This window comes from Miniopterus natalensis, chromosome 1 (genome assembly GCF_054644295.1).
Source record: "Miniopterus natalensis isolate mMinNat1 chromosome 1, mMinNat1.hap1, whole genome shotgun sequence".
Taxonomy (NCBI): domain Eukaryota; kingdom Metazoa; phylum Chordata; class Mammalia; order Chiroptera; family Miniopteridae; genus Miniopterus; species Miniopterus natalensis.
The window spans coordinates 125,611,689-125,628,481 of NC_142081.1; the positions used below are offsets into that span (position 1 = coordinate 125,611,689).

The window sequence follows — 16,793 nt, forward strand, 5'->3', positions numbered from 1 at the left end:
CATAGGAGAGCCATGTTTGTAGTGTCATAAGATATTAAGAAAAAGTTTAGAAACCAAGAAATAGAACTCTGTAATCACTAGAACACTAATGTACTATCTTTGAGAAATATCGTTTTTCTCTCACTACGCCAGTTACTTGATTGATTTATAATTATTGTACAAAGGAAGTAGACCCTGCTTAGTTGGCGAAAATGGTCACAGTGATGTTTCATTTTCTTTACGAAAACTTTCATACTATAGAACGTGTTATAAGTTATTGAGATTCTGTATTTTATATTTTCAATAAATATAATTGTTGCCTTTTTCATATTATTTTCTGACATCATCATTTCATTTACCTTCCCATGCCTTTATTCAAATAGATCTACGGGAATCTTCAGACAAAGCATCAAGAAGAAGGAATTCCAGGAGAGGTATGATTGAAATCACCTTCTGCCTCTAATCATGTAGGACATACCATCCCGCATATAAAAAATGACACATAATTCCATTCTGTTAGGGGTTCCTGAACCCACACCTTGGTGGGCTTATTCACTAGAGAAAATCATAGGACTCAACATATAGTTTTACTCTCCTACCTGTGATTTACTAGAGTGGAAGGATCATATAGGAAAATCATCAAAGAGAAAAGGTGCGTGTGACCAAGTGTGGAACACACCAGCCACAAGCTTGCAAGAACCCTCTCCCTGTGGAGTTCCCAGGATGTACTCAAGTATTCCACTGTCAAATTCAGACAAAACATGTGAAATGCCATCTACCAGTCCCAAAGTGCCGTTAGACTCAGTGCCAAGGGTTTTATGGAACCCTAATCACATAGGCATCTTCCCCATAGTGTGTTACACAATTTTAGACCCCCAGAAGGAAAGCAAGTGTTCAACATAAATCCCATTGGTTGTACAAATTCCTGGCTCCGGCTGGCTGGGCTCCTATAGTTTTTCTTAATTTCTTCCTTAATAGAATATTATTCAGTATTATTTAAACAGTTCATAGTAGGTGATTTAAAATCAGAAGCAATATTGTTGGAGAAGCTCATTTATTTAGTTATGACTTCTAATATCCCATCTGATATCTTAATGTAAAAAAGTAAAATGATTTTAAATTAAGAGATAGTATGTTTCCTCACTAACCACATTATGACCCACTGAAATTGTTAAGAAACGATCTTTTGTTTAGATTTTACAGCAAATGGATTAGACTAAGTAAATTAATACTTGTTATTACATACTGATTTGTCTCACTAAAAAGTCAGTAAACTAGGAACTGAACTACACGTCCCTGGAACCAGAAACCAATGGGTAACGATAAAGACGACAACACTTAGCCAGTGGGCAAGGATCCCAATGAGATTGGTTTTTAAAAATATCTACCAGAAGTACAGAAGTCAGCGAGTAAATGCCAGTTTAGAAGGAGAGGTTATTTTACATATTATACCAACAAAGTCTTACTATGATCAACTTCACTCCTCAGAAGTAAAAACAGAATGAGGCATATTGACTTCATTAGAACAATATGATCCTTCTGCTTGTTGGATAATTGTCATGACACTGTAATTTCCCTAGAACCAGATGCTCTGTTGCCATTGGTGAAAAGATAATCACAATAAGTATTCAAGTAGCTCAACTCAGAGTTAACAAGTTATAATAAAAGTAGAGAAATGTTTCACTATAAGAAAAACGCCAGTGTGCTACCCAGCTGTGGCACTGAGTTCATTGTGCCTGCCGCGTGAACTGTATGAGGACACCTTGGACTTAGCAGACCTTCAACAAGAACTTGTGTAGGTTGGTTTTGCAAATTATAAGAAACACAAAGATGAAATAGTGGTTTGACCTTGAAGGTGCTCTTAATATCAGAGAGCTGTGTCTGGTTTATTTCTGTATGTTTTTTGAAACAGAATTTTCAAAGAAAATCACAGAATTCAGTTATTCATTGGTTCTGTCTTAATGGTTTCCTATTTAACTCTCAGGTGTCTTTTAGGTACTTGGTGTTCTTCTATGTTGCAGAATTCAAACATTTAAAAAACCTGGTCTCTGCCCTCCAAGACCTTCTTATTATCATTGTGATTTTTATTATTTTTAGTACTTTACTCAGTGCTTACTAGGTGCCAGAGCACACAAGGAGCTTACCTTTGTCATTATTTATTCTTTTGCATGGGTGTGTAGTATGTGGCAGACACTTTAAATCCATGATGAGAATTAGTGTTTGAAAAATGTGTGTGAGGCCTTAGCCAGGTAGGTCAGTTGGTTAAAGTATTGTCCCCAAGTGCCAAAGTTGTGGGTTTGATTCCTGGTAGGGGTATATACCAGAATCAACCAATGAATGCATAAATAGTAGGACATCAAATCATGATTCTTTCTCTCTCTGTTTTTCCCTTCCTGTCTCTCTAACAAATCAATTTATAAATGAAAAGAAGATTTATAATTAAACATAAAAAGTGTAGGTGGGATGTAAAGTAAGCATGCAGAATGTGTAGAAGTTTGCCAGGTAAAGGGGCAGAAGGGTGATGTTTAGCTGGAGGAACATTGCGTTTGTCAGTGGGAAGAGCAGTGCAAGGGCTCAGATGTACAATAGAACTTTGCAGCATTAATGCCCAGTTCAGTACTGATGATGCACAAGGTGTTCTATGGGAATGGCTGGGCATGAGGTGAATACCTAGCGAAGGCAAGCTTATGAAAGTCTCCTACACCAGAAAGGAAGAGATCTTACCCTGTAGGCCTTGGGCTGTCAGTCACATAGAATGGTCTTAGCTTCAGAGGATCGGTGGCCTAATTAACTGTGGCCAAAACAATAGGAACCAGGATTGTTTTGGTGTTTCTGTGATGTCATCAGGATCCCAGTTGTCCCTTTCCAGGTGCATGGTTATCAGCGTTAATGTGTCCTTTCCTGGCCAGCTGCTTAGCGAGGGCTCCGAGGCATCATATTTTCACATGACAGTGTGTAAAGGCTTGAAGGCCTGCTTTTCCTTACGCATTTCTCCTTTCCTTTGAAATTTCTTGTTGAAAGCATAGTTGGCACACAATATATAACTTTCAGGTGTACAACATGGTGGTTTGACACCTATATTTTAGGATGTGATCACCACGCTAAGTCTAGTTGCCATCTACTTCGGTGCAAAGTTACTACGATACTGACACATTCCCTGTGCTTCACAGTACATCCGGGTGGCTCACATATGCTGTAACTACAAGGTTCACTTCTTATTCATGTTCTTCTATATCATGTGTCTCCTTAACCCACTAGCGTCTGGCAACCATGATTTTGTTCCCTGTCGTCATGGGGTGTGTTTCTGTTTTGTCTGTTTGGTTATTTAGATTCGACGTGTAAGTGAGACATACTTTATTTGTCTTTCTTGTCTTATTTCACTAAGCATAACAGCCTTTTGGTCCATCCATGTTGTTGTAATTGGCAAGGTTTCCTTATTTCCATTTCTGAGCGATATTTCAATATATAATACGTACTTTCTACATCTTCTTTTTTTCTTTATATATCAAAGGACACGTACATTGCTACCATATCTTGGCTATTGTAAGTAATGCTTCAGTGAACATAGGTGTGCAGATATCTTTTCAAATCTGAGTACATGCTTTTGTTGAAGAAATGCCCAGAAGTGGAATGGCAGTTTTATTTCTAATTTTCTGAGACATCTCCATGCTGATTTTCATAGTGACAGTACCAATGTACAATCCCAGGAATAGAGCTTGAGGCTTTCTCTTTTCTACACATCGTGGCCAACACTTGTGATTTATTTATTTATATCTTGAGGATAGCCATTCTGAAATGAGTGAGGTTGTCCTGCATTATGGCTTTCATTTGCATTTCCCTGATTGGTGATGCTGAGCTACATGTTTCTTTTAAACTGAGAGGCTTGCAGTTGACTTCCTCTAACATTTTATAAGCTTGGGGTACATCACATGCTCACTCCTAAACCACTTAGTGGTAACCTAGGTCCTGTGATTAGCTTAGTATAATCATTTCTCTCTCTGGAGCTGGGCAGATACCACCTTATTTGTGTATCAGTACAGTAAATGTCCAAATACAGCTGGGGGTCTCTAGCAAGAAGGAAGACTATGGTAGGGAGTCAGCAATATTTACTGCAGGGATTCATAGGAGAGTATTGAGCAGAAGTACCATAAGATTACATTTGTTGGGGTTACTCTGGTTTTGATATGAAGGGGGGATCAGGAAGCTTTTTCTGTAAAGGGCCTGATTTTAGGCCATGTGATCCGTCATATCTCCTCAAGACTGCCATTGTAATGTGAGAGCAGTCATAGACAATATGTTAGTGAAAAAGGATGATTGTGTTCCAGTGAGACTTTATGTACAAAACCAGATGACAGGTTGTATTAGACCCCATGGGCCCTAGTTTGCAGAGCATTCATGTAGAGGACAGATTGAAGAAAACCACATAAGTGGAGTGGAAGACAAAGGAAGCTTTGTCTCCTTGGACTAGCATCAGGCCATGATGAAGCTTTCACCCATCCATGCTGAAATCAAGTCCGGAGGGTCAATTTATTTCATTTAAGATGATTGTGTTTTTCTAAGCCTATGTCTTTCTCATTTGTTCTGCTTAAAACATTTTAATTTATGAAGGAATAATAATGGTGTGATTTTTGCCCCTCTGAAAGGCAATCATTTGACTCGTGCAGTTGACATCAGCAAAATAAAGCAGAGAATGAAAAAAGGTCTAGTGCACATGATTTCATGATGATTAAGTGTAAAAAGTTAGTAGAGGGACAGAAATCTAAGCTGGTTCATTCACAGGTCTCCAGCTTGTGCACTGGCCTGTGATTTGGACATTGAGAATAGGTCTTCATCAGATGAGCAGGGAAGAGCTACAGTAAACAGGAAAGACCAATTTTTTCCCACTCGTGTTGAATTTGTTGGAATATCCAGGGTAACTCAGCCTATATTTTAGATACAGTTTCTTTGACTTTTAACCTTGTCCTGTCAACAACTGCATTTCATAGGAGAGCCATGTTTTTAGTGTCATAAGATGTTAAGAAAAAGTTTAGAAACCAAGAAATAGAACTCTGTAATCACTAGAACACTATTGTACTATCTTTGAGAATAATCGTGTTACTCTTGCTACCCCAGTTACTTGATAGATTCATAACTATTGTACAAAGGAATTAAACCTTCTTTAGTTGGAAAAAATGGTCACTGTGATGTTTCATTTTCTTTATGTAAACTTTCATACTATAGAACGTGTTATCACTCATTAGGATTTTGTATTTTATATTTTCAATAGATGGAATTGTTGCTTTTTTCACATTATTTTCTGACATAGTTTCATTTATCTTTCATCCCTTTATTCAAATAGATTTAAAGAAATGTTTTGTAGAAGAAATAAGTGTAACCAGTTCGTCGAGAGGTATGTATGAAATCACCTTCTGCTTCTAATCATGTAGAACATACAATCCCGCATCATTAAAATGCCACATAATGCCATTCTGTGAGGGGTTCGTAAATCCATACCTACGTGTGCTTATTTACTAAAAAAATTTATAGTACTCAACATATAGTTTTACTCCTACCTATGATTTACTGGAGTGGAAGGAGCATAGGAAACTCAGCAGGGAGAAAGGGTGCATGTGAAGAAGTGCGAGTACACCACGAAGAAGCCAGCAACAGTTGTCTCCCTGTGGAGTTCCCAAGATATGCTAAAGTATTGCAGTGTCAAATTCTGATAACACATTTGAATGCCATCTACGAGTGCCAGAGTCCCGTTACATCAGTGCCAAGGGTTTTATGGCACCCTAGTCACATAGGCGCCTTCCCCATAGTGTGTGACTTTCAGGTGTACAACATGGTGGTTTGACCTTTACATACTCTAGGATGTGATCACCACGCTAAGTCTAGACACCTTTTATCTCCGTGTAAAGTTATTACGATACTGACACATTCCCTTTGCTGAAAGTATATCTGGGTGGTTCACATATGTTATAACTAGAATATTGACTTGTTATTCACATTTTTCTATATCATGCACCTCCTCAACTCACTAGCCTCTGGCAACCATGAGTTTTTCCCCTGTAGCTATTGAATGTGTTTCTGTTTTGTTTTGTTGTTTTAGATTGCACCTGTAAGTGAGACGTACTATATTTGTCTTTGTCTGTCTTACTTCACTTAGCATAACAGCCTTTTGGTCCATCCACATTGTCGTAAATGGCAAGGTTTCCTTCTTTTCATGTCTGAGTGGTATTTCATTATATACCATTATATACTTGCTACATCTTCTTTCTTTCTTTGTCTATCGAAGGACACCTACATTGTTTGCATATCTTGGCTATTGTAAGTAATGCACAGTGAACATAGAGATGCAGATATCTTTTCAAATCTCTGTTTAGGTTTTTGTTGTATAAATGCCCAGAAGTGGAAAGGCAGTTCTATTTCTAATTTTGTGAGGCATCTCCATGCTGTTTTCCATAGTGACTGTACCAATTTACAATCTCAGGAGCAAGACAGGAGGCTTTCTCTTTTCTCCATATCGTGGCCAACACTTGTGATTTATTTATGTATATCTTGAGGACAGCCATTCTGAGAGGAGTGAGGTTGTCCTGCATTATGGCTTTCATTTGCATTTCCCTGATTAGTGATGCTGAGCTATGTGTTTCTTTTAAATAGGAAGAAAACTGAGAGGCTTGCAGTTGACTTCCCCTACCATTTTATAGGGTTGGAGTACATCATATGCTCACCCCTAAACCAGTTAGTGGTAACCTAGGTACTGTGATTAGCTTTGTATAATCAATTCACTCTTTGGAGCTGGGCAGTTACCACCTTATTTGTGTATCAGGACAGTAAATGTCCAAATGCAGAAGGGGGGTCTCCAGCAAGAAGGAAGACTAAGGTAGGGAGTCAGCAATATTTACTGCAGGAATTCATGGGAGAGTACTGAGCAGAAGTGTCACAAGGTTAGATTTGATGGGGGCACTTTGGTTGTGGTATGAAGGAAGGATCAGCAAGCTTTTTCTGTAAAGGGCCTGAATTTAGGCCATGTGACCTGTCATATCGCCTCAAGTTGCCATTGTAGTGTGAGAGCAGTCATAGACAATATGTCAGTGAAAAGACATGACTGTATTCTAATGAGACTTTATGTACAAAAGTGGATGGCAGGTTGTTTTAGACCCATGGGCCCTAGTTTGCAGAGGACAGACAGAAGAAAACCACATAAAGGGAGTGGGAGACAAAGGAAGCTTTCCCTTCTTGGACTAGCATCGGGCCATGATGAAGCTGAATTCAAGTCAGGAGGGTCAATACATTCCATTTAAAATGTTGGTGTTTTCTTAGGAGCACGTCTTTCTTGTTTGTTCTGCTTAAAAAATCTTCTTAATTTACGAAGGAACAATAATAGTTGCTGATAGTTTTGACCCTGTGAAAGCTAAGCGTTTGACAAGGGCAGTTGATAGCAGCAAAATAGCGCAGAGAAAGAAAAGAGGTCTAGTTCATATGATGTCATGACGTTTAAGTGTAAAAAGGTAGTAGAGGAATAGAAACCTAAGGTGGTTCATTCATAGGCCTCCAGCTTGTGCACTGGCATGTGAATTGGACATGGAGAATAGGACTTTATCAGATGAGCAGGGAAGAGCAACAGTTCAACAGGAAAGACCTGTTTTTTCACACACATTTTGAGTTTGTTGGAATATCCATGGGTAACTCACCCCACATTTTGGATGCAGTTTCTTTGATTCTTTACCTTGTCCTGTCAACAACTGCCTTTCATAGGAGAGCCATGTTTGTAGTGTCATAAGATATTAAGAAAAAGTTTAGAAACCAAGAAATAGAACTCTGTAATCACTAGAACACTAATGTACTATCTTTGAGAAATATCGTTTTTCTCTCACTACGCCAGTTACTTGATTGATTTATAATTATTGTACAAAGGAAGTAGACCCTGCTTAGTTGGCGAAAATGGTCACAGTGATGTTTCATTTTCTTTACGAAAACTTTCATACTATAGAACGTGTTATAAGTTATTGAGATTCTGTATTTTATATTTTCAATAAATATAATTGTTGCCTTTTTCATATTATTTTCTGACATCATCATTTCATTTACCTTCCCATGCCTTTATTCAAATAGATCTACGGGAATCTTCAGACAAAGCATCAAGAAGAAGGAATTCCAGGAGAGGTATGATTGAAATCACCTTCTGCCTCTAATCATGTAGGACATACCATCCCGCATATAAAAAATGACACATAATTCCATTCTGTTAGGGGTTCCTGAACCCACACCTTGGTGGGCTTATTCACTAGAGAAAATCATAGGACTCAACATATAGTTTTACTCTCCTACCTGTGATTTACTAGAGTGGAAGGATCATATAGGAAAATCATCAAAGAGAAAAGGTGCGTGTGACCAAGTGTGGAACACACCAGCCACAAGCTTGCAAGAACCCTCTCCCTGTGGAGTTCCCAGGATGTACTCAAGTATTCCACTGTCAAATTCAGACAAAACATGTGAAATGCCATCTACCAGTCCCAAAGTGCCGTTAGACTCAGTGCCAAGGGTTTTATGGAACCCTAATCACATAGGCATCTTCCCCATAGTGTGTTACACAATTTTAGACCCCCAGAAGGAAAGCAAGTGTTCAACATAAATCCCATTGGTTGTACAAATTCCTGGCTCCGGCTGGCTGGGCTCCTATAGTTTTTCTTAATTTCTTCCTTAATAGAATATTATTCAGTATTATTTAAACAGTTCATAGTAGGTGATTTAAAATCAGAAGCAATATTGTTGGAGAAGCTCATTTATTTAGTCATGACTTCTAATATCCCATCTGATATCTTAATGTAAAAAAGTAAAATGATTTTAAATTAAGAGATAGTATGTTTCCTCACTAACCACATTATGACCCACTGAAATTGTTAAGAAACGATCTTTTGTTTAGATTTTACAGCAAATGGATTAGACTAAGTAAATTAATACTTGTTATTACATACTGATTTGTCTCACTAAAAAGTCAGTAAACTAGGAACTGAACTACACGTCCCTGGAACCAGAAACCAATGGGTAACGATAAAGACGACAACACTTAGCCAGTGGGCAAGGATCCCAATGAGATTGGTTTTTAAAAATATCTACCAGAAGTACAGAAGTCAGCGAGTAAATGCCAGTTTAGAAGGAGAGGTTATTTTACATATTATACCAACAAAGTCTTACTATGATCAACTTCACTCCTCAGAAGTAAAAACAGAATGAGGCATATTGACTTCATTAGAACAATATGATCCTTCTGCTTGTTGGATAATTGTCATGACACTGTAATTTCCCTAGAACCAGATGCTCTGTTGCCATTGGTGAAAAGATAATCACAATAAGTATTCAAGTAGCTCAACTCAGAGTTAACAAGTTATAATAAAAGTAGAGAAATGTTTCACTATAAGAAAAACGCCAGTGTGCTACCCAGCTGTGGCACTGAGTTCATTGTGCCTGCCGCGTGAACTGTATGAGGACACCTTGGACTTAGCAGACCTTCAACAAGAACTTGTGTAGGTTGGTTTTGCAAATTATAAGAAACACAAAGATGAAATAGTGGTTTGACCTTGAAGGTGCTCTTAATATCAGAGAGCTGTGTCTGGTTTATTTCTGTATGTTTTTTGAAACAGAATTTTCAAAGAAAATCACAGAATTCAGTTATTCATTGGTTCTGTCTTAATGGTTTCCTATTTAACTCTCAGGTGTCTTTTAGGTACTTGGTGTTCTTCTATGTTGCAGAATTCAAACATTTAAAAAACCTGGTCTCTGCCCTCCAAGACCTTCTTATTATCATTGTGATTTTTATTATTTTTAGTACTTTACTCAGTGCTTACTAGGTGCCAGAGCACACAAGGAGCTTACCTTTGTCATTATTTATTCTTTTGCATGGGTGTGTAGTATGTGGCAGACACTTTAAATCCATGATGAGAATTAGTGTTTGAAAAATGTGTGTGAGGCCTTAGCCAGGTAGGTCAGTTGGTTAAAGTATTGTCCCCAAGTGCCAAAGTTGTGGGTTTGATTCCTGGTAGGGGTATATACCAGAATCAACCAATGAATGCATAAATAGTAGGACATCAAATCATGATTCTTTCTCTCTCTGTTTTTCCCTTCCTGTCTCTCTAACAAATCAATTTATAAATGAAAAGAAGATTTATAATTAAACATAAAAAGTGTAGGTGGGATGTAAAGTAAGCATGCAGAATGTGTAGAAGTTTGCCAGGTAAAGGGGCAGAAGGGTGATGTTTAGCTGGAGGAACATTGCGTTTGTCAGTGGGAAGAGCAGTGCAAGGGCTCAGATGTACAATAGAACTTTGCAGCATTAATGCCCAGTTCAGTACTGATGATGCACAAGGTGTTCTATGGGAATGGCTGGGCATGAGGTGAATACCTAGCGAAGGCAAGCTTATGAAAGTCTCCTACACCAGAAAGGAAGAGATCTTACCCTGTAGGCCTTGGGCTGTCAGTCACATAGAATGGTCTTAGCTTCAGAGGATCGGTGGCCTAATTAACTGTGGCCAAAACAATAGGAACCAGGATTGTTTTGGTGTTTCTGTGATGTCATCAGGATCCCAGTTGTCCCTTTCCAGGTGCATGGTTGTCAGCGTTAATGTGTCCTTTCCTGGCCAGCTGCTTAGCGAGGGCTCCGAGGCATCATATTCTCACATGACAGTGTGTAAAGGCTTGAAGGCCTGCTTTTCCTTACGCATTTCTCCTTTCCTTTGAAATTTCTTGTTGAAAGCATAGTTGGCACACAATATATAACTTTCAGGTGTACAACATGGTGGTTTGACACCTATATTTTAGGATGTGATCACCACGCTAAGTCTAGTTGCCATCTACTTCGGTGCAAAGTTACTACGATACTGACACATTCCTTGTGCTGGACACTGCATCCGGGGTGCTCACATATGATATAACTGCAAGGTTCACTTCTTATTTATCTTCTTCTTTTTCATGCATCTCCTCAACTCACTAGCCTTTGGCAACCATGAGTTATTCCCTGTAGCTATGGGTTGTTTTTCTGTTTGGTTTGTTTTGTTCGTTTTAGAGTCCACATGTAAGTGAGACATACTATATTTGTCGTCGTCTTATTTCACTTAGCATAACAGTTTCTTGGTCCTTTCATGTTGTGGTAAATGGCAAGATTTCCTTTTTTTCATGTCTGAGTGATAGTTCATTTATGCCATATATTGTTAAATCTTCTTTTTACCTATCGAAGGACACCTACATTACTTTCATATCTTATCTATTGTAAATAATGTTGCAGTGCATATAGGGGTGCAGATATCTTTTCAAATCTGTGTTCCTGCTTTTGTTGAAGAAATGCCCAGAAGTGGAATGGCAGTTTTATTTCTAATTTTCTGAGGCATCTTCATGCTGTTTTTCATACTGAGTGTACCAATTTACAATCCCATGAGTGGGTGGGAGGCTTTTTCTTTTCTCCACATCATGGCCAACACTATTTATTTATTTATTTATTTATTTATTTATTTATTTATTTATTTATTTATATCTTGAGGACAGCTATTCTGAGAGTCTGAGGTAGTCCTTCATTATGGCTTTCATTTGCATTTCCCTGATTGGTGATGCTGAGCTATATGTTTCTTTTAAATATGAGGAAAACTGAGGGGCTTGCAGTTGACTTCAGCTAACATTTTATAGGCTTGTGGTACATCACATGCTCACTCCTAGAGTACTTACTGGTAACCTAGGTACTGTGTTTAGCTTAGTATAATCATTTCTCTTTGTATATCAGGACAGTAAATGTCCAAATACAGTTGGGGATCTCAAGCAAGAAGGAAGACTAAGGTAGAGGGTCAGCCATATTTACTACAGGGATTCATTGGAGGGCACTGAGCAGATGTGTTATAAGATTACACTTGCTGGGTGCACTCTGATTTTGATATGAAGGGGTGATCAGGATACTTTCTCTGTAAAGGGGCTGATTTTAGGTCATGTCGCCTGTCATATCTCCTCAAGTCTGCCATTGTAGTGTGAGAGCAATCACAGACAATATGTCAAGGAAAAGGCAGGACTGTGTTCCAGTGAGACTTTATGTACAAAACCAGATGACAGGTTGTATTATTGCCCATAGTCCCTAGTTTGCAAAGCGCTCATGTACAGGACAGATTGAAGGAAACCACATGAAGACAATGAAAGGCAAAGGAAGCTTTGCCTCCTTGTACTACCTTCAGGGCATGATGAAGCTCTCACCCATACATGCTGAAATCAAGTCAGGAGGGTCAATTTATTCCATTGAAGATGATTGTGTTTTTCTAAGCGTATGTCTTTCTCGTTTGTTATGCTTAAAAATTTTAATTTATGAAGGAATAATAATTGTATAATTTTTGCCCCTGTGAAAGCCAATTGTTTGACTTGGGCAGTTGACAGTAGCAAAATAAAGCAGAGAAGGAAAAGATGTCTAGTTCACAGGATTTCATGACCATTAAGGGTAAAAAGTTAGTAGAGGGAGAGGAATCTAAGCTGGTTAATTCACATTTCTTCAGCTTGTGCACTGACATGTGAATTTGACATGGAGAATAAAATCTATCAGTTGAACAGGGAAGTGCAACAGTTCAACAGGAAAGACCAGTTTTCCCCCATACATGTTGAGTTTGTTGGAATATCCATGGGTAACTCACCCTATATTTTGGATACAGTTTCTTTGACTTTTACCTTGTCCTGTCAACAACTACCTTTCACAGGAGAGACATATTTTTAGTGTCATGAGATATTAAGAAAGATGTTAGAAACAAACCAATAGATGTCTGTAATCGATAGAACCCTATTGCACTATCTTTGATAATTGTTGTTTTTCTAGCACTATCTCAGTGACTTGATTGATTCATATCTATTGTACAGAGGAATGAAATCCTGCTTAGTTGGAGAAAATTGCCAGTGTGATGTTTCATTTCCTTTATATGCACTTTCATATAGTAGAGCATATTGTCTGTCATTAGGATTCTGCATTTTCTATTTTGAGTAATTTGCCTCGTTTTTTTCTTTCACATTGTATTCTGTCGCCATTTCATTCATCTTTTCATACCTTTGTTCAAACAGCTCTCCAGGAATCTTCAGAAGAAACATCAAGAAGAACCGATTCCAAGAGAGGTATGCTTGAAATCACCCTCTGCCTCCAGTCATGTGGAACATAGCATTCTGAATCATAAAAAGGCCAAATAATGCCATTTTGTTAGGGGTTGCTGAACCCACACCTAGGTGGGCTTATTCACTAGAAAAATTCATAGGACTCAACATAGAATTTTACTCCTACCTGTGATTTACTAGAGTGTAAGTATCATAACACAATCAGCAAGGAGAAAAGGTGTGTGTGACAAAGTGTGGAGGACACCAGGCACAATCTTGCAAGACCTCTCTCCCTGTGGAGTTCCCAGGATGTGCTCAAGTATTCCACTGTCAAGTTCTGACAAGACATGAGAAATGCCATCTACCAGTCCAAGAGTCCCTTTCCTCAGTGCCAAGGGTTGTATGGCACCCTAGTCACATCGGCATCTTTCCCACAGTGTGTGCCAAAATTCTAGATGTTCAGATGAAAAGGAATTGTTTGGAATGAATCCCATTGTTTGTACAAACTCCTGGATCAAGCTGGACTGGCTCTTATAGTGTTTCTTAAGTTCTTCCTTAATAGACGAGTATTTATTATTATTTAAACAGTTAATTGTAAGAGATTTACAAACTTGACCAATATTGTTGGAGAAGTTCATTTATTTAGTCACCACTTCAAATATCGCATATGATATCTTTATTTAACAAAGTAAAAGGAATTAAATTAAGAGGTTGTATGTTTCCTCTATAATCATATTATGACAAACTTAACTTTTTAAGAAAGAATCTTCTTTTAGTTTTTAAAGCAAATGGATTACACTAAGTATATGAATACTTGTGATGGCATATTGATTTGTCTCAGTCAAAAGCCACTAAATCTAGGAACTGAACAATACTTTCCTGGAATCAGAAACCAATGCTTAAGGATAAAAACGACACCACTTAGCCAGTGGACACAGATCCCAATGAAATTGGTTTTGTTCTTCTTAAAGAATCTTCATTTACGAAGGAAAATAATATTTGCTTGTATTTTCCCAATGGTGAAAGCCTTCGTTAAGAGCCCTTGTTAGACTGAAGCCGTTGACTGTAGCAAAATAAAGAAGAGAAAGGAAAGAGGTCTAGTTCATATGATTTCATGATAATTAAACATAAATATTATCATGGAGAGAGAAATCTAAGAGGTTTCATTCATATGTCTGCAGTGTGCACACTTGCATGTGAACTGGAGGTGGAGATTAGGACTATATTAGATGAACAGGGAAGAGCAACAGCTCAACAGGAAAGACCACTTTTTTTCCATACATGTTGTTTCTTGCAATATCCATGGGAAACGAACCCAACATTTTGTATACAGCTTCTATGACTTTTTACCCTGTTTTTTCAACAACTCCCTTTTATAGGGGTGCCATGTTTTTAGTATCATAAAATATTAAGGAAAAGTTTAGAAAGAAAGAAATAGAACTCTGTAATCACTAGAACACTGTTGTACTAGCTTTGAGAATTATTGTTTTGCTTTTGCTACCCTAGTTTCTTGATTCATTCAGAACTATTGTAAAAAGGAATTAAATGTCCTTAGAGAAAATTGCCAGTTTGATATTTCATTTCATTTATAGGCACTTGCATATAGGAGGTCAGGCTCTCTATCCTTAGGATTATGCATTTCCTATTTTGAGGAAATTGCCTTGTTTTTTTGTTACATAATGTTTTCTGACATCATTGTTTCATTTATCTTTTTCTTCCTTTAATCTAATAGATCTACTGCAATCCAAAAAGGAAGCAATAAGAAGACCCAGTTCCAAGAGAGGTATGCTTGAAATCACCCTCTGCCTCTAATCATGTGGAACATACCATCCCGCAGCATAAAATTGTCACATATGCCATTCAGACAGGGGTTCCTGAACCCACAGCTAGGTGGGCTTACTGACTAGAAAATTCATAGGACTCAACATGTAGTTTTACTCTTACCTATGATTTCCTAGAGTGGACAGGTCATAAAACAACCAGGAAAGAGAAAATGTGTGTGACAACGTGTGGAGGACACCAGGTAACAGCTTGCAAGAGCTCTCTCCCTGTGGAGTTCACAGGATGTGCTAAAGTATTCCACTGTCAAATTCTGACAAGACATGTGAAATGCCATCTACCAAACCCCAGAGTCCTTTTAGACCCAGTGCCAAGGGTTGTATGGCACCCTAGTCACATTGGCATCTTCCCCATAGTGTGTGCCAAAATTCTAGATGGCCAGATATCAAGCAAGTGTTCAGAATGAATCCCATTGGTTGTACACACTCCTAGATCACGCTGGATGGGCTCCTATCGTGCTTCTTAATTTCTTCCTTAAGAGACTAGTATTTATTATTATTTAAACAGTTAATTGTAAGAGATTTAGAAACTTGACCAATATTGTTGGAGAAGTTCATTTATTTACTCACCACTTCAAATATCCCATATGATGTCTTTATATAACAAAGTAAAAGAATTTTAAGTTAAGCAGTTGCATGTGTCCTCTTTAATCACAGTATGAGAAACTTAACGTGTTAAGACAGGATCTTTAGTTTTAATAGCAAATGGATTACACTAAGTATATAAATACTTGTTATTGCGTATTGATTTGTCTCAGCAAAATGTCACTAAAACTAAGAACTGAACAATACTTTCTTGGAATCAGAAACGAATGCTAAAGGATAAAAATGACTCCACTTAGCCAGTGGGCAAAGATCCCAATGAGATTGGTTTTGTTCTTCTTAAAGAATCTTCATTGATGAAGGAAAATAATATTTGCTGTTATTTTCGCCCCTGTGAGAGCCATCGTTAAGAGCCCCCGTTAGACTAAGGCCGTTGACTGTAGGAAAATAAAGAAGAGAAAGGAAAGAGGTCTAGTTCATATGATTTCATGATAATTAAATGTAAATGTTATCATGGAGAGAGAAATGTAAGATGGTTAATTCATAGGTCTCTAGTGTGCACACTGGCATGTGAACTGCAGGTGGAGATTGGGACTTTATTAGATGAACAGGGAAGAGCAACAGGTCCACAGGAAAGACCAGTGTTTTTCCATACATGTTGAGGTTGTTGGGGTGTCCATGGGTATCTTTTTTTCCCTTCATTCAAATAGATCTACTGCAATCTACAGAAGAAGCAGTAAGAAGACCCAGTTCCAAGAGAGGTATGCTTGAAATTACCCTCTGCCTGTAATCATGTGCAACATACCATCCCACATCATAAAATTGTCACATAATGTTATTCTGACAGCGGTTCCTGAACCCACAGCTAGACAGGCTTATTCACTAGAAAATTCATAGGACTCAACATGTAGTTTTACTCTTACCTATAATTTACTTGAGTGGAAGGATCATAGGACAATCAGGAGAGAGAAAATGTGTGTGTGACAAAGTGTGGAGGACCTGGGTACCCGCTTGCAAGTCTCTCTCCCTGTGGAGTTCCCAGGATGTGGTCAAGTCTTCCACTGTCAAATTCTGACAAGACATGTGAAATGCCATTTACTAAACCACAGAGTCCCTTTAGAGTCAGTGCCAAGGGTTTTATGGCACCCTAGTCACATGGGCATCTTCCCCATAATGTGTGCCCAAATTCGAGATGGCCAGATGTCAAGCAAGTGTTGAGAATGAATCCCATTGGTTGTACAAACTCCTGGATCATGCTGGACGAGCTCCTATAGTGTTTCTTAATTTCCTCCTTAAGAGATTAGTATTTATTATTATTTAAACAGTTAATTGTAAGAGATTTAAAAACTT

At 38.1% G+C, this 16,793-nt stretch overlaps 1 protein-coding gene across 1 annotated transcript in view; it reads left to right on the forward strand.

Moving 5' to 3' along the window:
• LOC148094384 (uncharacterized) overlaps window positions 1-16,793 on the forward strand; it is a 61,105-nt gene that overhangs the window by 23,598 nt on the left and 20,714 nt on the right. Inside the window, exons 9-13 of the mRNA XM_087825650.1 lie at window positions 363-413; window positions 5,318-5,368; window positions 8,077-8,127; window positions 13,036-13,086; window positions 14,795-14,845. Of these exons, the coding sequence (XP_087681776.1) occupies window positions 363-413; window positions 5,318-5,368; window positions 8,077-8,127; window positions 13,036-13,086; window positions 14,795-14,845 (255 nt within the window). The remainder of the gene's footprint in view (window positions 1-362; window positions 414-5,317; window positions 5,369-8,076; window positions 8,128-13,035; window positions 13,087-14,794; window positions 14,846-16,793) is intronic.